We start from the raw sequence: 23,427 nt of genomic DNA on the forward strand, positions 1-23,427 counted from the left end.
CCGGCCCGTCCCGGAACGTGCGTGTCCCGGCGGGATCGCACCCCAGCGCACCCCGTCACCACCCTGTGTCGCGAAAGCTCTGAATTCCCGGTCGCGCCGCTTTGGCACGGCGCCAGGGAGGTGGCTCCGGCGGCCGGAGCGCCGGACCTCGAGCCCCTCGCCGTGGACGGCCGGCCTCCCCCTCGCTCGTCCTCCGTCTTCCGGGTGGTGGCTGTGGTTTTGTGCCGGTCGCGGGAGCTGCCGGGGTGGTGGCCGGGCGGGCAGTGAGGACGTGCCCTTCCGGTTCAGGGTCCGCGCGTGCGTGTTTGAGGACCAGGGCGGACACGTGGTCCTCAGGAGAAGATCCCGGAGCTGGAGGGGGCTTTGTCTGTGTCTGTGTTGACAGCCTAACGGGAGGCAATCCACACACCCCGCAGTGCCCGTGTTTAAAGTGTACAGAATATTGTAAGCTTGCAGAATATTCAGAACGGTGGCCCCGCCACAACTTTAAGGCCCTTTGTGCCCCAAAAAGAAACCTCATGCCCATCAACAGTCACCCCTCGTTATCCCCAAACGCCCCCCGGCTCCTGGCAGACACGGGTGTGCTTATTCTGGACACAGAGCGTGCGGTCTCTTGTGACTGGCTCCTTCCGCCCAGCGTGATCTCTGAAGCACATCCGCAGGGTGGCCGTGTCCGTGCCTCTGCGGCCGAAGACGATGCCGTTGTGGGGAACACGGACAACATTGCGTTTACCCGTCCTGTCCTGTCAGTGCACCTTTCCGTCGTTTCTCCCTTTGTCTGTCATGAACACGAGCATCGTGTGCAAGCGTTTTTGCAGAAGTGGTTTTCATTTCCCTCGAGTATACGCCTAGGAGTGCAGTTGCTGGGTCACGTGATAGCTGTGTTCAGCCTTCTGGGGAGTTTCTGGAATCTTCCAGAGTGGCTGCAGCATGGTACGTTCCCATCGGAAACGTGTGAGTGTTCTACTTGTCTCCACATTATCTGCTTTTGCCCATTTTTTTTTTATCGCAGCCATCCACTGGGTGTGAAACGGTAGCTCATCGCAGCTTGGTTTACGTTTCCTGGTAACTAATGACCTCTTTAGTCATTGAAAGCCATTTTAGTCATGAAAACGCTGGGCCTCTTTTCATGTGCTTCTTGGTATATGCTCTTGGGAGAAACGTCTATCCAGATTTTTTGCCCATCTTTTAATTAGGCCGTCTTATTGAGTTGTAGGAGTTCCTCACGTTCTAGGTACAGACCCCTTGTCAGACACCTGACTTGCACGTGTGCTCCCCCGTTGTGCAGTTGGTGGTTTTGCTTTCTTGATGACATCAGCCTTTTTCTTAATTTATTTTATTTTATTTTTTTAGCGGGAGCCTTGTATTTTATATTTTTTCCAGTTTTACTGAACTATAGTTGACATGTAACATTGTATACGCTTAAAGTATACAATGTGACGACCGGGTACCGTGCACATGCTGCAGAATTGTTGCCACAGTGAAGTTGGTTAACAGCAATATTGTTTCACATAATTCCCTCACGTGTGTGGTGAGAACATCCCAGAACTGTCTCGCATCTCAGGTACACGGGTACACGATACGGTATTTCAACCGCGGGCCCACCGCGGTACCCTAGATCCCCGGCACCGACTCGTCTCACGACTGGAAATTTGTACCACGTGACCAACATCTTGCCGTTTCCTCCACGCCCTTCTCCTGTCTGTTTCTAGATGTTTGGCTCTTTTCGATTCTCCGTGTGAGTTAGGAATATACAGTAAGAAGTCTTTTTTTGCCTGACTTCACCGAGCGTAGTTTCTCAGGGTCCGTCCACGTTCTCACAAATGGCAGGATGTCCCTCTTTCTCGCGGCTGGATCACCGTCCATGGTATGGCTCCTCCACACCTTCTTCATCTGCCAGCGGACGCTCAGCTGGTTTGCGCGTCCTCCCTTCGAGAAGGGAGCTGCGGTGAACGCGGGCGTGTGGACGTCTCTTCTGTTTGCGTTTCGTTTGGATGTTTACCCAGAAGTGGTTGCCGGATCACGTGGTGGTTCTGGGTTCGGTTTTTTGAGGACCCTCCGTACTGTTTTCCACAGCGGCCGCGCCCGTTTGCATTCCCACCGACAGTGCACGAGGGGTCCCCTTCCCCACCCTCACTGACGCTTGTTACCAGTGGTGTTTTTGACGACGGCCTTTTAAGAGGTGGGACGTGATCCCTCATTTTGGGTTTGATTTGCAGTCGCCTGGTGATGAGTGATGTTGAGCGCCTTCTCACGTTCCTGTTGGCCATCTGGCTGTCTTCTTTTGGAGAATGTCTGGTCAGGCAGTTGCCCATTTTTAAATTGGATTCTTTGGTCTTTGCCATTGAGTTGTAGGAGTTCTTTACGTATTTTGGATATTAATCCCTCACCTGATAAATGGCTTGCGAGTATTTTTTTCGCGCTCTTGTAGGCTGTCCTTTCACTTTGTTGATGATTTACTTTGCTTTGTGGAAGCTTTTCAGCCGGTGTGGTCCCACTGTTTATATTTGGTCTTGTTGCCCGTGGTGTGGGTGAGGCTCGCATCGAGGAGCTTTATTGTCGTGTTTCCAACTGGAAGCTTCTGGACTTCGCGTCTTTGATCCATTTGGAATTATTTTTGTGTGCAGTGTAAGACAGGGGTCCGCTTCTTTCTGTATGTGGCTGTCCGGTTTTTCCAGCATGGTTTATTGAAGAGACCATCTTTTCTCCTTTGTGTCTTCTTACCTCCTTTGTTGTAATTGACCATATATGCATGGATTGACTTCTGGGCTCTCCGTCCTGTCCCATTGATCTGTGTCTGCTGTTTGTTTGTTTGTCTGCCTTAAGTGGTCTCTGTGCCCATCGTGGGGCTTGAACTCACGACCCCGATTGCACACTCCGCCGTCTGAGCCAGCCAGGGGCCCTGATACGTGTCTGTTGTTATGCCAATACCATACAGTTTTGGTTACTAAAGCTTTTTGATACAGTTCGAAATCAGGAAGCGAGATTCTTGATCCAGCTTTGTTCTTGTTCGAGATTGCTTTGGCTATTTGGGGTCTTTTGTGGTTCCATACAGTTGTTTTTTCTATTCCTGGTGAACACTGCCCTTGGAGTTTTGATAGGGATTCCAGTCTGTACTTGGCTTTGGGTGGTGTGGACATTTCTTCTGCATCCTTGCGATCCGTGAACGCGGAATAGATTTCCGTTAATTGTGGAGTCTTCGATTTCTTTCATGGGTTTCATACAATTGTCAGGATACAGTGCTTTCACGTCCTTGGCTACATTTATTCCTAAGTATTTTATTTTTGATGCAGTTGTAAATGGGATTGTTTTCTTTGTTGGTATTGTTGTTGTTGTTCACGTTGTTACTGTATAAAAATGCAACAGATTTTTGTATGTTGAATTTGTGTCCTTTGTGCCGAATTCATTTACTGGTGACGGTTCCTTGGTGGGGGAAGCTGAGCTCTTCCTGTAGATCTCGTCCCCTGTGTCAGCGCAGCTGTGTTTCTGACAACGAGCCTCAGGACCGTCGTCTTTGGTTTCACGGTCAACTCTGGCCGCAGCAGGACAGTCCGTGTGAGCACCAGCCTTGACTGTTCCCATCCTCCAGATGGCGATGAATTGGCCTCAATAAATTCGCCGTATTTTTTCATACTTTTCCTAACATTGGGCAAAGCGATGTTTCGACAGGACGTTCAGAGTGAATCACACGCCCTAGATGCAGAAACAGCTCATTCTCTGGAAGACCGCTGTGACGGATCTTTATATAGTTGCCGGAGCCGCCGTTTACCTCACCGTGAAATTCACCACTTCAGTTGAAGCGCAAAGCTTGATTTTGATCTTCCTGCTCTCGGTCCCTGGAAACCCCTCTGCTCGCGCCACCGCTGCGCTCTTTGTCCAGCCTGGGCCCTGGCCACCCTCCGCCCCTGCCGGGCCCCGGCGTCTCTGGGACTCTGCTCCGACATGGCCGCTCAGAGGGGCCTCCCCACCCACCCCTGTCTTCGCTCCCCGATGTCACATTGTGCTGTCCGCATCTCTGTTAGCCCGTGCTGCCTTCCAAAGTGGGATCCCCGGGGGGGGGGGGGGGGGGGGGGGGGGCACCGTGGCAGCAGGTCCCGTCTCAGAGCCCGGCACGGAGCTGGAGCCCGCAGACCCTCGATGGTGCTGCGGAGTTGTTCTGGATTCGGTAGCAGCCTGCGTTTTGCCCCGTCTGCCGCCGTGAGTGTTGTAAGGTGGACAGAATCATAGGCTGAGTTCTGCAGAGAGGACTGATTCAGTCTGCTTTCCAGATTCGTGAAACTGCTGTTTTCGTGCACATCCACATCCCTGGTCTTAGAAGGAGAAACACAAGAAAGACGGACAGATGATGTCTAGGATGTGTGGACTCCCAGATCCCATCAGCAAGTCCGTTCTCGTGGTTTGCTGGTTTATGAGCGAATTCGCTCCTATTTGCTCTGACGACCAACCGCCTCCCTCCACTCCCTCCATTGACACGTCCTGCTCGTCTCCAGGAAGCCAGGTAGCTCTTCCACGTTGGAGGTCTGTTCTTCCGGCACAGGGACCCTTTTATACCCGAGGGCGTGCTTTTAGAGAGAGTCCGTGGGAGAACAGCTGCGCCGGCGGCCGTGTCTGTCTGTGCTTGTGACCGACTCCTGGGACAGACGCCCGCCTGCCCCTCGTTCCCGGTCCCAGCGCTGCCCGACCCCTGCAGAGGAGGTGCCCGCGCGAGTCCAGCGAGACTGCGCTAACAGCAGTGCTGTGTGTCGGCGTGGCCCCCGGGCGCCAGACGCCTGTGCGGAACGGCCTCACACACAGCCTGCGTTGGCACAGCCCAGGATCGGCAGGTGAGGGCCGGGGTCAGTGAGAACACGGCTGAGCCCGCAGGGCGGGTTCAGGAGGCGCGACTGAGTGGCTTCTTCCTAAAAGGAGGTGCAGCTTCCTCACCGGACCAGGCAGGCGTGCCCTCTACTTGTTTCTGCCCGGTTTGCTCCCGTCTGTTGGGCTCACGGTCCCCCCCCTTTTCTTGCCTGGACTCTCACTTTCGCTCCTGCGGACCGTCCCCCACAGGACTTCTGCTGACGGCAGGGACACGTGCACCCTGTCCCTTGGTTAGGATTCAGCCTGTCTCACTGGTGCCGGGGAGTCTTGCGCCCCCCGTCTTTGATCACTCTGGCTGGAACCCTGCTGGCCCTGCGACCGGCCCGAAGGGCTAGGGTTTCACCAGAGCAGAATTTCCAACCCGGCCCTCCTATTTCCTTTTCCTGTGACCAGCCAGAGCCGGTGTGACTGCTTCTTCGGGAGGAAGCTGAATTTCCCCGCGGTAGTATGTTTGTGCGATCTCCCTGTCGTCGAAGAGTTTGTTTACTTAGCCCAGGACGGCTTGGGGATTTTACAGCAGCAGCTGGACAGAAAGGGTTCTCCTCGTCTGAAATAGGAGACAGACACGGTCACGTTCAGAGAGTCCGGTGGGAAGCTCTCGTCTGTGCCACCAGGGGGGCCGTGTGCCGGAGCGGATGCGGCACCGCCCTGGTCCTCGCAGAGCCCGGTGGACGTGACGGGGGTAGGCGATGAACTCCGTGCGCTGGTGGCTCTCCCGTCTTGTCTGCAGCCGGCGCGGGCGCTTTAAACCCAGAGCCCCCGCCACCCAGCAGAGGGCACGGGCACGCAGCGCGGCGGAGCGAGCTGTGGGTGAGGGCTGGCAGTGACGCTCCGGGCTCCCGGTTTCTTCCCCCCCGCCCGTCCCGAGCTGGTCTGCTCTGACACGGCACCTGGTGAGCTGTCGGGGTTTCTTGCCAGCTTTACGCTGGGCCTCGCAGGCTAGACGCGGTGTCACCGTGTGCGCAGATGTGTCCCTCTCCATTTAGCTTGGCCTTCTGTAACTGTGCCTTTTGGGGTCCCTGGCCGCTCCTGCATCTGGGCTATTTATAGACTAGACTGCGTCTATGTAAATAGAGGGAAACCCCTTTTGTGAAACCTTCTAATCTTTACAGCCGAGCCAGTGGGTGTGCTCTGGGCGGGGCTGAGGTGGGTCAGGAGGATGTGCTTTGGCACAGGCAGATTCAGGCCATCCCAGATAAAAATAGCAGCTGACATCTTCCTGGAGGGATTGCCCAGACTGCCTGTTACCGCGAGAGCTGCGCACGGTTGAGGTGTGGTGCCCCTTGGGGTGACATGGCACACTCCTCGTTTCCTGGGAGGGAACCTGCCCGCCTCTCCACGTTCCCCGAAGCCCACGCTCTCCTCAGTGGGGTCCTTGGCGTCTCGGGGTGCGAGAGGCCTGTGCGCGGCCCGTCAGTGTCCGGTCAGAGGCACATCGGGGGGTCTGTGAGCCCCCCACAGAGGCCTGCTCTGGACTCGCCCCGGCCCGGAGCAGCTGGCTTGCGGCTGGGCCCCCGCCCTGCGTGTGTCTGAGCAGCTCAGGTTGCCCCTTTATTCGCAAAAACCACACGTTGGGTTTCCCTCCGCTTTTGGGGACGCTCCGCTCCCGCCCGGCCAGCGCCTGTGCCCATCTGCCCGGCCTCCCGCCGCCCGGCCTCGGCCGCTGCGGTGTCTCCCCACCTTCCGCGGCCTCCGTGGCACACTCTGTCGGGTTCGTGAATTTGAACATGACAAGTCGTGGCCTGAGTGTGCCGACGACCACACCCGGACAACCTGGCCTCCCGCTCCGCTCCCAGCCGTGTGACGCTTCATGCTCCGCGACCAGCCCGGCGTCGCAGATACCTCCGAGCTGGTTCCCCGGCACTTAGGCTCAGCTCCGAAACCGTCCTCGGTCTGGTCTCCGGGCAAGGCGCTCCCCTGGGGGTTTCCTAACCCTCAAGTCCCCGTTCTGATCTCGGCGCTCGTCCGTCCTGGGCACGGCTGAATTGCTCGGCTCTGAGAAAGTCACGTCCGGGGTATCTTTGAGGAAAAGCGCATCCTGGTTTTTAGCTTCTTGACTGCCTACCCCGCTGAGTCATCCAGAACTTGCTCAGCTATTTGCTGAGTACGAAAAGGCAGATGATGGCAGTATGTCATGCTCTCAGGTGTGTGTGGATGTCTGGCGTGGGTGGGAGATGGGGAGGTACGGACGGACGCGGGTGCGGCCGTGACATGGGAGAGGCGCTGGGGAGCCTCCTCGGGCATCGCTGTGTGCCCGCTTTGTCCTCTGCTCCCCCAGAAGTTCATGTCGGGGCACACAGGGCTTGTGTGTCCCTGGGTTTACTTGTCCCTGATTAGGTTCGAGTGTGTTTTCAGAGGTGGAGGGTGAACGTGACATCACCGTAGGCCCTTCCGTCTCTCCTCCCCTGGAAGACCGGGAATGCAGCGGCCTGTGCTGCAGCATCCGGCAGGTCCTGTGCGGGCACCGCGCTGGGGGCACGGGCGGGGAGGGGCGGGGGGGAGCAGGCTCCCTTGCAGGTGGGCGTTCCGGAGGGAGGGAGCCCCTGCCCGGGCCAGCGCCCTCCCAGAAGCACATGGACCGCCGTGGGTGGCTTCTGCCCGGTGTTGAGGAGGGTGATCACGGCGCAGGCTTCCACATAAGGCCCCACAGAGGCTCCGGGAGCACAGGCGTGCTGAACGCCTCCCGCGGAAGGTACCGTGACCTTCCCAGACAGGAGTGTGAACAAGTTAGGTGACTTGCGGTTCCCTTTTCCCGGATCCTTATTAGAGACTTAGCCCTTTGATTTTAGAAGAACACCTTTCTGCTTTCACCTTGTTCCGCTTTGGAGCCCACGCTTGGCAGCCGCTCAGCTCGGAGTTTCCAGACACCGTTCTGTCACCCTCTTACGTCACCGCCACCTCACACCCCTGTGGCCCGTGTGAGACACGAGGCGTGTCAGGAGTCGACCCGGGCCCCTGTGTCGTGTTGTGTTCCGATGTGGGCATTTGGCAGTCCTGGTACGGCTGACCTTTGCTCCTTGGAGCGTCTCCCAAGGCCTTGAACAAAGGCTCTGTACCTGGAAGATAAGCTTGTGTTGTAGCTGTGCTGGGAAGGCCACTTCCTCGGCGGAGGGACAGGAGCCTGGCTTCCCCTCTCCCTTGGGAAGGCTTTATGCAAATTCCACGCGCGTTCCTGACTTGGGCCTGGCCTCCCCAGTCACCTGCTGACTTCGCTGTTCCTGTTCCTGTTCCTGGGCTGAGTCGCAAGCCTGGGGGGGGGGGGGGGCGGGGGGGGGGCAGTTCTGCGCTGCTTTCTGTCTCCGCGAGGTCCTTTGTTTTCCAGGCCACGCGCGCTCTCTCTTCCGGGGTGTCGGCACTCTCTGAAAGGGGCTTCATCCTCAGGGGCCTGGCCTCTCTCTGAGAGCACAGGAGCCACCATGGGCCCCGTGTCAGGGGCGCTGCTGCCCAGGGTTTCAGAGCCGGCCGCCTGGGCTCTGCCCCCTTACTGACTGGGTTGTGTCGGACTCCTCTGCCCGCCCTGTGCTGCCCACCGCAGCCCAGAGCTCGGGGCCCCTTCCTCCTCTGAGGCCCCATGAGAGGTGAGAGCAGGGCACTGATAAAGACTCCGAGAGTGTGTGCGGGTCCGTACAGCAGACCGCTCTCTCTGCAGGAGTGGAAAAATCTTTAGTACTTGGGGTTTCTCTGTAACAAATGTGAAACGTTACGGCGTAGGAACGTTTGGAAAACCTTACAAAGAATAGAGGAAACGGTGAAGAAGGAAAGACAGTGGACCAGGTGGCTGCTGTCACCCCTAGCCACACGTGCCCACCCGCATGGGAGTCTGGGGATGCCTCGTCCGCCCTCTGCCGGCCGTCCCCAGTGTCCTGTGCACGTCTCCCAGTGGGACTTCCTGTGAGCTCTTCATCGGTCATTTTCCCAAAAACACTTGCCATCAAAACTGATGGTTCCAGGTTTGTGTCCAGGCCTGAGACCCTTTCTTCCCGGTCTGGGTCCCCAAGTCCGCGGCCCCTCTCAGCAGTGTCTGACGTGGGGGGTCTGCAGAAGGGACCCCTGGCTCAACGTGCTCCCCAAACTGCTCCATTCTTGCACCACCTGCACGGCTTTCTGTGTCCAGGTCCCACATGTGCTCCTTACGTTTTTTGAGGTTTTCACTTTTTAAGCTTAAATACGTCTAAAAAGGAAACTTTACATCATTTCCATAAAGCAGGCCAGATCATTTGTCCTAGTGAGTCACTACGGAAATAAAGTCAGAAGTAAAAATGGTTGTTTGTGTACTAGTTAATTAAAACCAGGACCCCCATTTGCCACAGTTTGGGGATCCCTGGTTTCATGGGGTCACTACCAGGCATCCAGCCCTTCAGAAGCAAGGCCCCCACAGCGCCCCAAGGCCCCGTTCCAGCACTGTTGAAGGGCAGCTCATTGTGAAGCCCATAGTGTCACCCCAGTGTGAGTGAAAGGGTGTCCCTGGCAAGAAACACTGACTCTAAAAGAGGACGGGAGTCTGCTTTGGCCTCCGCTCGGTGACCTCAGTGCTGTGATGGAGACAGATCAGTGTTCTGTCCTTTCTCTGCTCACTGCAGCAGGGGCCCTCGGTGCAGTCACGGCAGCGTCACAGGCCTGTCCCTTTTTCGGCCGCTTTGCTGCCCCTGGTAGACGGGCCGCAAACCGGCCAAGCTGGGCCGTTCGATGACTCATGGAAACCCGGTGACCAAGGTGTTCTGTTTCCTGTTGCATTTTTAGAATGAGAGCAGCACAGGACGTGGAAAGGTGACGGCAGCCTGGGGCAGCCGGGACAGCTGGGACAGGCTGGAATCGACAGGTTTTTGCTTCCTCCCGGGATTACTTTCCTCGGAGGACACGCTTACGAGCTTATGTGGCATTGTCTCTCGGGGTTTGGGGCCGACAAAACAGGGATTTTATGCTTCAATTTAGTGTGTCCTTAGGGCAGTTTTAAATGTCGGTTTTCGCTTCTGCTGCGGGAGCCTTCGCAAGTAGCAGACCTGAAACTTGCTGGTGGTTCTGCAGATGTCGGCAGGTGACGGTTTTTATGTATCGTGATGTGAGATAACTGGATGCTGGTCACGGCAAAGCCAAGTGGAACCGAGAGGCTCAGGTGCTGGTGGTGGAGAATCGGCAGCAGCTGAAAGTCTACCCAGAAAAGGCAGGACGTCTTATGAAGAGAACGGCCCCCACGAGGGAAGGCCTGGGTGAATGGCAAGATGCTCTTAGCTTAGGAACACGCCCGCGGGAGGCCCGGTGGGGGGACAGCGTCTGCAGGCACGAGGGCGGCACGCGCCGAGCACCTTGGGGAACTCGGAGCGTCGGGGCTTCTGGACCGTGCACCTCCCGGGGGGACGGTCCTGGAGGGAGGGGAGTAGCCGGGTTACGAGACAGCGGCCCCCCGAGAGTGAGACACGCACACCAGAGGTGGCCCCGCATCCCAGAGCCGCTGGCGGAGAAGCCGGCCGGTGCCGTGGGCCCCCTCCCCTCACGCCACCTTGTGCTCTGCCCTACGCGTCGCAGACAGAAACCGCAACTCCGGGCACAGCAAAGAGTGGACTGTTAACACAAGAAAGAAAGGAAGGAGCTCGAGATCACCCAGAAGAAAAACACAAGCGAGGGCGGCTCCGAGTGGAGCGGGACCCGTGTGCCGGAAAGAGAAGGAGCCCATTCGATGCCGCCACCAGAGTTGAGAGCCAGTAGCCGGGGACAGACGCGGGACCGTGAAGGGCTCCCTCCCACATAAAGAACTGGCCAGAAAAGTGGCCAAGAGTGAGGCCGACGGCCAGAGTTCAGGGTGGCCAGGAGGCGCGGGGGCCGGCCTTCCGGCCCCAGCTGCCGCCACAGGCACCAGGAGCCCTTTCCACGTACGCAGTTGCCACGTTGAGGGTTTATCTTGTGTTTCCCTGGTAACACGGGAACCCGCACGGTGAGAACGAGGTAACGTGGGCGCCTTCACGCTGCCGAGCGAGCGCAGGTTGGTGTCGCTTTGGGGAAGATACTTAGCTTGTAAAACGTTCATTTCCTTTGACCCACCGTTTCGACTTCTCAGGAGTCTGCTCTTAGAAGAAACAAGTTGTCCGTGAACGTAGAAGGGGTCATTTTAGCATTATAGGTTAGAAACAGCCGATGGTGTAGGAATGTTGGAATTCTGTGGCACGTGGCATGTGGCGCGCGTCATCACACGGTCCGGGAAGACCCCACTTGCACAGCAGGTGCCACGGGGAGGCGCCCCGTTGCAGCCGAGCGCTCACCGGGCGGGTCATGGGTACGGTGGGCGTGAGTGCACGCGGGAGTGTTCGTTGCGGCCGACCGAGTGCGGGGGAAGGGAGCGCAGAGGCGTAAAGAGATGCTGGCCGTCTCTGGAAAATGGGAGGACCGGATTTTTGTTTATTTCCTTGTTTGTACTTTCTGTGTTTTCTAAATGAACTTTATAGTATTTAATTAATAAAGAACTATATCCCAGGACCAGGACACAACTGCTACTTGTCTGGGATCCTATACTTTGGCTCCTCATTAAGGGAGGAGGTTTTGGTTTGTGGGGTGTATCTGTGGGCACAGGGCGCCCTGGCCGGTGCTGGGCCTCCTCCCAAGCTGGGCTGCCGAAGTGCCTTCTCCCACTTTGTCTCTGCCGCGAGCTCCTGGGTGGTGTGGACAGGCTCACCCGTCTAGGACTCAGCCGCCCAGCACCTCCCACCGCCTTTTAGGAGGGCTCCCGGTTCTTCTGCCGGAAGCCCGCCGTCCACCACAGAGTGTGGCTCTCACACTTCAGCCTTGATCCTCTTCCAGGTGACTTCTGTCCACTTGTGGTTACCACGGATGCAGCCCCGCTGAGATTTGGGGGCGATTGCTCATCGGGCCTGGCAGGGTCCCTCATCCTGGCCCGCTAGCCCTCAGTCCTGACGCTTGCGTTAACGGCGGTCACGGAGGAGCACCCCTCTCTGGGCCACTGCCTCCCCCCGCCACCCTCCCTCTCTGGCTTTGATCAGGATATTCTCTGGGTGAATTAAACCAGCCTCTTTAAACCTAACGCAGACGACAAACGAACCGTTTAAGGCTTGAGTTTCATGATTCGTCAAATCTCTAATGCACGTGAAAACAAAAAGTGCTTCGTTACCCTTAAATTAAGCATTTGTTGTGCACCTGCGTGCCAGCTCTAGAGAGCATGTTGGATGGGCCACCTCTGTCCCTGTCCTCCCCAGAGTTTGTAGTGTGGGTGGGGAAGATAGGAGGTCAGGAAGCAGGTACACCCGAAAAGGTAAGTACCAATGTGGTTAGGTGTCCTGAGGGGGAAAGATGGGTGTTTGCCCAGGAAGGACGCGTGTGCGGGGAGACCGTTCACGGAGCGAGCTCTGCTGTCGGTGGACTGTTGCCGCCCCCATAGGCGACCCTTTATTTGTCAGGCTTCCCTTGAATAAGGCACTTCACGCCGTGATCTCACCCCTTATAAGGTTCCCTTCACCAAACAGCGGCGCCTTCACGGAAGGGGTCCCAGCGTTGCTAACATCTCTGTGATTTTAGCCGTCAAACTGAGCCACCAAAGAAGGAGGCCACCGCTGCCGGCCCGCAGGTGAAGCGAGCAGACGAGTGGAAGGACCCCTGGCGTCGGTCCAAGTCTCCCAAGAAGAAACTCGGGGTGTCCGTCTCCCCCAGCCGGGCACGAAGGCGTCGGAAAACATCCGCCTCGTCGGCCTCTGCCTCCAATTCCTCCAGGTAAGGAGGCCGGCTGGTCGGAGTTAAGCTGGTTCATCCGCACCACCGGACGGCCACGCCGCCCCCGCCTGAGGACAGCCAGTGGGACTGCAGGGGCGTCTGTTCCGAGATTATTGAGAAGCTGGGGTGCTAGAGCGTCAGCGGCAAACAGAACCGATGCTCGGAGCCTCAGAAAGGCTTCACGCCCCCCAAAATAGACACTTGAGACCGGCCAGGATGTTGGCGACCCAGCCGGGAGCACGGACCCGGTGAGGGCAGAGAGGTCAGCCCCTCTCTTGCTGTGAGTTGGGGCTTCTGTGTGTCCACCGGGTCTGAACAAACAGACGAGGGTGCGGCCCCTCGTGGGGGGAGCCTGCGGTGTGGACGGAGACCGGAGAGGTCCTGGTGGATTCGGGGTTCTCGTGACGTGCGCCAGGGGCCGATAAGTACACGTGTGCATGTGCGCAGGTCAGACGTGCTCTCCCGCACGCGTGGGCCCACCTGCGCTGGCTCCGTCCCCCCGGGGCCCGCGAGCCGTCACCCGGCAACAGCGAGGCCAGCGGGCCGGCACCGGGAGGCGGGCCACGGGCCGAGGCACACGGGCCCCACTCGCATTCCTGTCTTCGGCACTGCAGGTCCTCGTCGCGGTCGTCCTCTTACTCCGGCTCCGGGTCGTCCCGGTCGCGCTCCCGCTCCTCCTCCTACAGCTCCTACTCCAGCCGGTCTTCCAGACACAGCTCGTTCTCAGGCAGCCGCTCCAGGTACGTCCCGGCCGCCACACGCGGCCAGTGCGGGCGCCCGAGGGCGCGGCCTCTGTCTGACGGCGCCCTTCCGGGCTGCTCGGCTGTTCTCGGACGGCGTAAGCCGTGCGTCTCACGCCGTCTTCTGAGGAAGGGCACGAGGCAAGATGACGCGGGGTGGGTGCTGCGGGCTCGGACCTGGTGGGAACTAAGGCCACGGCCGGGCCACGGCCCGACCATCCCCTCTGTCCGCTGGGCCCGCAGCCACGTGCGGCGATCCTCACTCTGATAAGGAGTGTTGGGCTGTGCGTGAGCCCCGTCTGGGGATGTTACAACTTTTCCGTCGTCACAGGAAGTTCTGCTGGACGCTTCTGGAAAGATCACACAAGAGGTGTATTTTCCCCATTGAAAATAGACAGGCTCCGGAATCTTAGGGAATTCTTCAGTCGTTTGTGTCGGAACAAAGTCGTCGGTCAGCATGACAAACGGGACCGTTCTGGGGCTCTGTTTCGCTGCTGTTGTTTCCCTAACCAGTGCAGGTGGCGTGTGCTCCAGCCGCCCCCCTCCCCTGCCTGTGGGCAGATGCCAGCTGCCTGAGGCCCTTTCTGCCTCATCCCGCCTGCCAGAGACGCTGGCGGGGAAGCCCACCGGCTCCCTTTCTTTCCCTTAGTCCCGTTCGGGGTTCAGTTAGGAGAGGAGGGGTCCAAGACCACAGGACGGTGGGGAGTGGAGGACCACCCGTGCAGCGGCCTGCACAGCACCCGGGGTGTGCCCCCCACCCCTGGACGGCCGCGGCCAGAGACCTCGTCATCCCAGTCCTTGACCAGGACCACACACGGGCCAGACGCATGTACACGCTCATTTGGGAAGTGTATCACCGTGCGTTCTTGGAATAGATTGGTCGGTCCCACGGTGGCGCCCCTTCCTGGCAAACGGTTGCTTCGGGGCACTTACAGAGATGATTAGAGCAGCATTGGGAGATCGCTGGAGCCACCGGACCCGATGGTCGAGATGGTAGTCTGAGTGCAGGACAGATGGAGTGGGTTACGTGGGGCCTGTTTTCTGTGGACGTCGGATCTTGTGCAGCCCAAGAGAAAGAAAGGCAGCCTGTTTCTGAGGGTGTCTAGAGGGTCAGCTGTGGGCACTGAGGCCTCACAACCTTGTGGCCAGGGGTTTTAAGCTGTACTCGAGGGGTACAGAGGAAGGCTGCAGGTCACGGGGCAATCAGGGAGGGCTACCCGTGGGAGGAGAGGTAGAAGACGGAAAGGATACCAACCAGAGCGTCAGTGGCGAGAATCTGTGTGTGTGGCCTCGTTTAGGACACGTGCACGGTGAGCTGTGGGCCTGAGGCCCCGCTGAGAGATTGGGAAGTTTTGGAAGTGCTAGTGGTGCCAGGAGGGCAAGATGTCGCCTGCGGTGTCTCCTCTGCGGGGCTTCGAAGGCGCTGAGGGGGATGGGCAGGAGGCCCGCGGTGCAGTGAGGCGTCCTTGTCACCCAGCTCTGCAGAGCCACCCCCCGTGTCCCAGGCCTGTGTCCCAGGCCCAGTTTCCCTCGTCGGCTTCAGGATCTTCTCACATCACGAATGTAGACATCGCAGCCGTTTTCACAAAATCAGCCACACGTCCTTGGCCACCTGACCTTCCTCCTCGGGTTGCCCGGACACCCCTGCTGCCCCCTGCCCGCAGACCCCTCCCCCGTGCACACCCGTAGCGGCCGGGGCTCCGTAGCAGCGCCTCTGAGGATGCCCCAGGCGGAGGCGCGGGGCCGTGTGGCCTCGCAAGGCCTTCCCTCTGGACTCTCACGGTGGGCGGCCCCAGCCGAGCCAGCGTGAGGACAGGAGAGTGCGGCACGCGTCCGCGCCTCTGTCTGTAAAACCGCCGTGCGGTGACCGCAGGGGCTCAAGGTGTTCAGCTGTTGCCCGTTTGGCTGAAGATGTCGCACGTTTTGCGCCACAGTCTCCAAGTTGGGAGAAATTGGCAAACCCGGAGCCTCTCGGAGGCTCCCTCCTCTGGGAGGGTATGCTGGGTCCCGGGACGGAGGAGGCAGCCTGGCCGGCCTCAGAGCCTCCCGGCCAGCGCCCCCGTCCCGCTGCTCACGTCGGAGACTGTCTCAGAGTGTCCTCCAGCAGGAGCCGCCCCCGCCCCGGGCCTCCGTGCCTGGCTCCCTCGCGCAGCCCTCTGTCCCACCACTGTCACCGGGCCAGGTCGGGCTGTGTGTGTCCTTGCTGTCCCGCCCACACGGCTCCCAGGGCGGCGGGACCCCCGGCCTGGTGACTCCTTTTCCCGCTGCTGTTTGAGGAGAGGACCGGGAACACCCGAAAGCCGTTTTAAATCCGAGGCTGAGACTTGCCGTGACCTCTTCTGCGAAGGCAGGCAGCGTCCCTGGCCTTGATCGGGACCAGGGCATCGCAGTGCTCCCTCCTCACGTGTCCGTTTGCTCTCTAGGTCCCGGTCCTTTTCCTCGTCCCCGTCCCCGTCCCCAACGCCTTCCCCACACAGACCTTCCGTCAGAACCAAGGGGGAGCCGGCCCCGCCTCCCGGGAAAGCAGGGTAAGTGCCCCGGGGGTCAGGCCCTCCGCGCTCTCCCTGCCTCCCTCTCTCCCCACCTCCCCCCCCCCCACCCCCCCCACCCCCCACTGTAAAGAGGCCCCAGTGAGGTCCTAGAAGGTGGGCGGCGGCACCAGGAGACCGGGCCGTGGGGGAGGCGGTTCCATCGCCCTCCCGGGGCTTTGTCCGGGACACGCGGAAGGGGGCAGCCTGCCACCCCGGGCTCGCCGTTCACTCTCGCTCCTCCCGGCGCGTGGGACTAGCGCGGGAAACGGGAGACACCGCGGAGCGCCCCAGGCACCACGCCACCCGGCGGGTGACGCCTAGGGCCGCTGCCGAACGCAGGGGGCTCCCCTCCGAGCGCCGCAGGGCCCGGGAGGCCAGTGGTGGGGTCGGCCCCACGGGCAGGGCAAGGCTGGGGCACGGCTGAGCATAGGGGCCCCGCCTGCTCGCCGCCCGACCCTTCGGTGCCCGTCGGCCGGCCCACGCCGCGGACGCTCCTGGCGAGCGAGTCCTGAGTAGCCTGCTTTTAAAGCGTTAACGCGAATGGCGTCGAGGGATAACTCACGTCAGCGGCACCACGTCCGTCCAAGTTGTGCCGCTAGATGTACTTGACAAACGTGTGAGGCCACCCACCGCAGTCCGGACACGCCGGCCTGCAGGAGGCTGTCCCCGGCCGGGCCCGCACCGAACCTGACTCACCCCCGACGCTGTGCCGAGCGGCATGCTTTTTGCCCGGACTTTGTTTCCTGAACTGTGTGTTCGCCCCACCCAAACGATTGGCAGAGTCTTTCCCCCACACTGACGGGAGCCACCAGCTCTTGGGAGCGTTTCCCCTCCTGCAGTGCGGGCCCCACGCCTGAGCGGGCCGGGCCCGGGGACAGCCCGGAGATGGGCATCCCCAGCAGGCACGGCGCCAGCTGTCGTTCTCGAGGGTTCCTCGAGGACCCGTCCCCGCCTATTAGGCCGGGTCTGACCCTCCCCCCGTCTCCTGTCACAGAGAGAAGTCCATGAAGAAGCCAGCCCCTCCTCCAGCCCCACCGCAGGCCCCTAAGACCACCGCTCCGGCCCCCGAGCCCGCCAAGCCAGGAGACCCTCGGGAAGCCAGGAGGAGAGAGCGGCCAGCTAGGAGCCCCCCCAGGAGGTAAGCGAACGGGCTTCTGGGTACCCTTCTGGAGATTTCTGCGTCTGTGGTGCCAGAGCCGAGGGACTTGCCGGCCCTCGATTTCCCCGCGAGCGCGCTGGGAGGCGCAAGCCCCTGAGAGGGAAGTTGTGGCCGTGCGGGACGCGGGCGCCCCCTCGACACCAAGGAGTCCCCTGGAGAGAGGCTGCTGGGGGGCTCGAGCAGAGGCTGGCGTCCTTGTTTTGTGGAGAAGCCAGCCTTGAAAGAGCAGAGCCCCGCCCACTCAGGGGAGAGCAGCAGCGCCTGGGCCTGTGGCTACGGGGACCGGACCGGTGGGGGTGGGGGGGTGGGGACCAGAGGGACGGGCGGCCGTGGCACCGCCTCTGTGTGTTGCAGGCGGACCATCAGCGGCAGCGGCAGCGGCAGCAGCTACAGCGGCTCTAGTTCCAGATCCAGGTTATTGTCCGCGCCTCTCCGGCCCCGGCCCCGGCCCCGGCCCCGCGCACCTGGCCGCCTCCTCCCCCGGGCCCGGGCGCCCACCCCCCGCCCCCCCCCCGAGGTGCTGTGGGGCAGCACGCGGACCAAGAAGACGAGGCACCTTGGCCGGCAGCCCCGAGGCCAGCACGGAGCCCTCCCCGCCACCCCATGCTTGAGGCGCTCGGCGGACGGCCTGTAACCAAATCCGGGAAAAGAATGAGCGGGAAAGAATTCTGCTCTTAAGCTGTTTGGAGGGAAGACCGTGTGAGACCAGCGCTCGGGTTCCTGAATCGAACTTTCTCTTTCGTTTGTAGGCAGCGGGTGGTTTATCCTTTTGCCCACATCTTCCTAAAATAGGTTTCAAGTCCCAGTCTTTAAGCAAAACTGGGTCCTCCCTTTCTCCCCTGATCGTTTCGGGGTCTGAGGACCTAGGAAGTGCTGGTCGGTGTTTTCTGAGAGTGACCGGACTCCGCGGCCTGCCACGTGGGGAGTCCTCGTGGCGGGAGCCGTGGGGGCAGCGGTGGGTGCCTGCGAGACGGGCCACCGGTCCCGCGCTTCCCTGAGTCCCGTGCTGGGCCGGGGTGGCCCCTGCTCCGGTGTGCGGTGTGACTGCGGGTCAGAGCCCTCCCCTTCCTCGGGCCTCGGTACCCGGGCCCTCGGCTCTGCCGTTGCCAGCCTGGCTCCTGCTTCGACGACCCTGCCCGGCACACAGGGCGGCTGAGCATTAGCGCGAGGGGGCCCTCGACTCAGGGACGTGGGCGTCCCTCCGCCGTGTGGCGCCTCTAAACCACCCGAGCAGCCCCTGAAGTCTCGGGTTTTGTGGGTGCACGTGCCTCAAAACGAGACTGGGGAAGGTGGACGTGGGGACCCGCTGCCGGCCCCCCGTGGCCTCTCGCCCCCGGCCGTCGTGCAGTCACGGCCGCGGGGGTGCAGACGTGCTTGTGTGTGTCCAGGTCCCTGAGCGTGAGCAGCGTCTCCTCGGTGTCCAGCGCCACGTCGAGTAGCAGCTCGGTGCACAGTGTGGACTCAGACGACATGTACGCAGACCTGGCCAGCCCCGTGTCCTCAGCCAGTTCGCGGTCCCCCACCCCAGCCCAGACCAAGAAGGAGAAAGGTACAGGGGGCTCCTCGCGTCCTGGGCATTGTGGCTGCAGAGGCGGGCAGGCCCTGTGTGGAAAGAGGCTGTGCGCCCCGCCTCGCTTGGTTCAGCAGGAGAGCACAGGGACCCCCCCCCCCCCCCCCAGCTCTGACACGCGCGCGTGTTGCCTGGCCGAGAGCACGTCCCTCCTCCGTGGCCCACGGGAGACCGCCGTGCCAGGATGGCGACCGTGACTTCGCGTTTGTCGTTGGCAGGAAAGTCTAAGAAGGAAGACGGGGTTAAAGAGGACAAGCGGAAAAGGGACTCCTCAGCACAGCTGCCCAAATCCTCGAAGCCTTCTGCAGGCGGGAAACCCCCGCAGCCCGCGGCCCCCCAGCAGGCGCCCCCCGGGCAGCCCCAGCAGGGCTCATTCGTCGCCCACAAGGAGATCAAGCTGACGCTGCTGAACAAGGTGAGGCCGTGGGCGCTGCTGGTGGTGCTTCCGGGAGCCCCGCTCTGCGGGGCCGTGCTGTTCGCTGGGGCCGCTTGACGCCTAGGATTAGACCACCGAGGGCCTGGAGTGGTGGCTGCACGTAGCTAGCTCGTCGTCCTGCCCCGGCCAACTGCCTCACGGGGACGGGGGGATGCGTGTGGGGAGGAAGCCCGGTGGCACGTCCTGGGAGATCCGAGCGTCCCAGGGCCGGGGGTGCTCCCCCTGGCCCTTCCCCGAACACCCGGGCCCTGCCGCCTCCCACAGTGCAGCCCGGGGGCAGGGAGCAAAGTGGACTTGGGCTGTGTGAGCTGACGTCCCCAAGGCTGCATGGGACTAGAAGGGCGAGAGGCCTTCCCGGGCAGGTGGCCCCCAGGAAACACAGTGTCTGTGCAGGCACCTTCGCTGCAGAGGGTGAAGGCCCGAACCCCTGGGCCTTGCCTCTCTCGGGGTCCTGTGGGCACCCTGCGTCCGCCCGGGCTGCTTCCGCGTGGTGGCCACCAGGTCAGGCCGGGGTCGTCACCGTGCCCTTCTCTGTCTCAGGCGGCCGACAAAGGGAGCCGGAAGCGGTATGAACCCTCGGACAAAGACAGGCAAAGTCCTCCTCCGGCCAAGCGTGCTAACTTGTCCCCAGACCGAGGTGAGCCCCAAGCCCTGCAGGGCCCAGTGAGGCCGAGGGGCCTTGAAAGATACCCCCAGGAACCGATCGTGTGGGTACACCTGTCAGTATTTGAGGTAGTAGAGGTTAAAGCTAAGAAGGAGATTTCAGCGTGTGTTTATGTTAAAATAAAACCGTAGATTATCGTGTTTTAACATAAATATCACTTTTTATGAAAAAAATAACTAAATTGCCATAAACAGAAGTCAGTAGGTTTATCATTGTTTTCTTTTTCGAAAACGTCTTCACTGTCTGGATGAGAGGCGGGGGCTTGGTTCTCCTCTCTTGCGGTGGCGCGGGACACACGGACTCTGGGAAGCCTGGTCCACGAGCGAGCGCAGGGGGCAGGCGGGCCTCGGGGCTGCCGTAGATACAGTCTGACCCAGCCGCCCGCCCTCAGGCGATCTCTGGAGACCGGTGCAGACTGGAGCTCTGCCAGGGCGTCTCCTCCCTGCTAACCTGGGCAGGGGGGCCGGCGGGATCCCCGGGGCGCCAGGGGCAGGAGGGGGGTGCCCACCGCACGTGCGCGCCCGGACCGAGAACCGACTGGCGTGAGAGCCTGCGTGCTCGGCCCGGCACCGAACCCCCCGCCCGGCGCCCTCTTGCGGGCCCTCCGTTCTCATTGGACAGCAGTGTGACGGACGCCTCCGACTTGGTGGTGTCACTTGTGTTTTCCCCCTGTCCTGCTCTGGCGCTGGCTCTGGAAGCACAGAGCCCACGTGGGTTCTCGGGGTCTCACCTCTGACATCACCCGTGCTGCCCCGTCCCCTTCCTCTGCCCCTTGCCTCTTCCCGTGAGTTGCCACGGCTCTGGAATGGGGCCGCCGGCGTGCGGGAAGCCCACCCGACCCCGTCCGCGTGGGCCACCCCGCGCTGCTGGCTCACGCGTAATCGAGACTGCGGTCTCACCTCATCCCGTGTCGTCCAGGTTCTCGGGACCGCAAGTCAGGTGGGAGACTCGGCTCCCCGAAGCCAGAGCGGCAGAGAGGCCAGAATTCTAAGGCACCCGTGGCCCCCCCTGACAGGTGAGTGCCCCTGCCCGGGTGGAGGCCAGCAGAGCCGGCCCCACGGCAGGTCCTAGAACGAGGGGGCACGGGGCACCAGGCTTTCTGGCGCCCCAGCTCCTCCCGCCTTCCCCATCGGCCCTGCGAGCAGGAGCAGAGATTGGCTTCCGCCAGGAAACTGGCCGCCTAGCCCCTTCCCGCACCCCACTACACGCTCAGGCCGGCGGTCCGGATGGGTGCACCCTCGGTTATCCGCACAGCCCCCACCCACCCCGGCCCTCGGGGCTCCTCCCGAGTCAGTGTGGGCTTCTCCCTGTCACAAGGAGGCAGCGGTGGGACAGATCAGCAGGTTCCAGGAGAGCCCCGGACGCCGTGTCCCCTCCACCCCACGACCCAGGGCCCCTCCCACCGCGGCCAGGCTGGAGCGAGCACTGCCGGCCGGAAGCCGACCTGTCTCCACGGCCGCCAGTGCCCAGCGGGCCCCATCCACCTTGGGAGGCCCACGGCGTGGGGGGCTGGGGGGACGGCGCTCCGACCCTCTGACGGCCTCTCCCCCCAACCCGCCCACCCCCTGCAGGAAGCGCCAGCTGTCACCCCAGTCCAAGAGCTCCAGTAAGGTCACGAGCGTGCCCGGCAAAGCCTCAGACGCCGGCACTGCCACCGCTGTCTCCACCGGCACCAAATCAGGGAAGGCCAGCACGCTGTCGCGGCGCGAGGAGCTCCTGAAACAGCTCAAAGCCGTGGAGGACGCCATCGCTCGCAAGCGGGCCAAGATCCCCGGGAAGGTGTAGGGGCCCCGCGGGCTCGGCCCCCCGCCCCCTGCCAGAGTTAGAGACTCTCGTGTTTTTATAAATAGGGTAAGCACAGCCTTCTCGGATTTTGAAGTTAACGTCTAATTTTGGCTGTGATTCTTTTTAAAAATTAAAAAAGAAAAAAAAAGTTTCTCAGCTGGAAAAGAAGCCACACACACGTAACGAAGATGATGCCGAATCCCGGTCTCCTCCCCAGCAGACCAGACCGAACCAGCCCCAGCCCAGAGCAGAAGTCCCGAGAGACAGGCAGGCAGGCCGGCCGGCGGGGGCAGGAACAAGGACGCGGCATCAGTTTTATGTAAATTATAAGTCCCAGGCGCCCAGTTCCGCCTGCCCGGGTCTTCCCTGCCCTCTGCCAGCCAGCCTGCCCTGGGCCGGTCCTCTGCCCGCGCTCCTTCCTGCCCCGGGGTCCCGGGAGCACCTGCTCCTTACCGGCCTCCTCCCCACCCCGCCGCCCCCAGGGTCAGAAAATAGATATATATTCTTGACTGAAGTCCGATTGGGAAATATTTCCTGTCTTTTATTTTAAGCATCAGATTGTTTTAGTTGATTTAAAAAGGAAAAAAAAATATAGAAAAGACCAAAAAAAAAAAAAAAAAAAAAAAAAGACCGAGGGTGTTATTGGGCGTCTGTCTAATGTGGAGGGTCTTTTTTTGAGGGGTCTCCTAAAATAAAGTATTTTGATAAGCAGCCGTCTCGCCCTGGTGGTGATTACGTGAACCCGGGCCCCCACTGTCGCCTGCCCCACGGCGCCCACTGGGCCCACCTGGCAGGTTAGCGGCCTCCAGCTGCTGGAGGCTGGGGACACGGGCCCCCCCCCCCCCCGGGTGGGGCACCTCGTGTCCTCGTGGGGGACCCGGCCCCGGCAGGGCTTCGTGGACACTCCAGCCAGCCGGTGGCCGCCTTTCCCCAAGGTGGATCCCGGGGCGGAGAGGCCAGGAGGGACAGTTGTCAGGCTAGGCCGGCCCTGCCCGGAAGCTGTTGTGCAGTCGGCGGAGTGACCGTGCCCCTGGGGTGCGCTGAGCTGAGCAGGAGACGTCCCGCCACAGAGCACAGGCGGACCGTGAGGTCTGAGCGAGGCTGTGCTCACGCTCTCCCCTGGAGAGCCCCATCGGGGCCAGGGCCACGGAGCGGGGACGCCTTCTGGTGTGGATTAAACTCGCAGAGGAGTGCCGTGGCCTCGGGGTGCCCCCACGTCGCGGTGCCCTCCTGCCCCCGGGCTGCTTTGAAACAAGGTCTCAGGTGCTGCACACCCCCTGGAGCCCGTGCTGCCGTCCCCATCCTGGTGCTGGGGGGCGCTTCACGGTGCCCGGTCGGGAGCTGGGTCCAGCACCAGTGCGCTCGGGTGCCCGGCCCCAGGGCTGGCTGGCTGTTAGAGTGAGGGGCCCGGTGGGGGGTGTACTGCCAGACCGGCCACACCACCAAGCGTCCTGAGCAGGTCGCGCTCCGGTTTACGTCCACATCCTGCGGGAATTAGGATTCCTCTCCCGACACGGTGGCCTCGATTACGTGTCGCAGCAACTTTCCAAAGCTTATCTGGTTTGCCATCGGGTCAAAGCCAGGTTCGAAGAGAACTCCCGTCCTCTGAGTAGGTGGCCTTCCGGGACACAAAGCCAGAACCCGGACAGCTTGGGGGCCAGCCTGTCCCGATGTGCGCTGTGCCCCTGGGCCGCCGGGCCCCGCAACCGGCCGGCAGTGATAGCCACTGTAACGCCGGGAGCCCCCAGGGGAGCCGACCACCCAGCCGTGTGCGCTCCCCTCCTTGCCCTACCACCCTGACCCGGCTCGAGCCAGAGCCCCGGGTCCGCTCCACCCCAGCCTGGTCGAAACTGACAGTTTGGAACTTGCCGTCTGGGCTCATGGCTCCTCTCGGCTAGACTTAGCAGGTGCCTGTCCGGGGAAGGGTAAGAGCCGCACCCCAAGCCAACTCTCCCCCGCCCAGTCTGGTGGA

The 23,427-nt window shown here is 61.3% G+C and overlaps 1 protein-coding gene across 2 annotated transcripts in view; it reads left to right on the plus strand.

Annotated features, from left to right (window-relative positions):
* The window catches only part of ZC3H18 (zinc finger CCCH-type containing 18), a 59,367-nt gene extending 37,201 nt beyond the window's left edge, over window positions 1–22,166 (plus strand). For both annotated transcript variants that reach the window (XM_081791352.1, XM_081791353.1), the window contains 10 exons: window positions 12,379–12,570; window positions 13,185–13,310; window positions 15,734–15,838; window positions 16,836–16,979; window positions 17,355–17,414; window positions 18,389–18,549; window positions 18,789–18,985; window positions 19,547–19,643; window positions 20,589–20,685; window positions 21,242–22,166. In XM_081791352.1, the coding sequence (XP_081647478.1) occupies window positions 12,379–12,570; window positions 13,185–13,310; window positions 15,734–15,838; window positions 16,836–16,979; window positions 17,355–17,414; window positions 18,389–18,549; window positions 18,789–18,985; window positions 19,547–19,643; window positions 20,589–20,685; window positions 21,242–21,455 (1,393 nt within the window). In that variant the 3' untranslated portion in view covers window positions 21,456–22,166. The remainder of the gene's footprint in view (window positions 1–12,378; window positions 12,571–13,184; window positions 13,311–15,733; window positions 15,839–16,835; window positions 16,980–17,354; window positions 17,415–18,388; window positions 18,550–18,788; window positions 18,986–19,546; window positions 19,644–20,588; window positions 20,686–21,241) is intronic.
* Window positions 22,167–23,427: the final 1,261 nt, after the last annotated feature.

The sequence above is a fragment of the Panthera onca genome, chromosome E2, assembly GCF_046562875.1.
Source record: "Panthera onca isolate mPanOnc1 chromosome E2, mPanOnc1 haplotype 2, whole genome shotgun sequence".
Classification (NCBI taxonomy): domain Eukaryota; kingdom Metazoa; phylum Chordata; class Mammalia; order Carnivora; family Felidae; genus Panthera; species Panthera onca.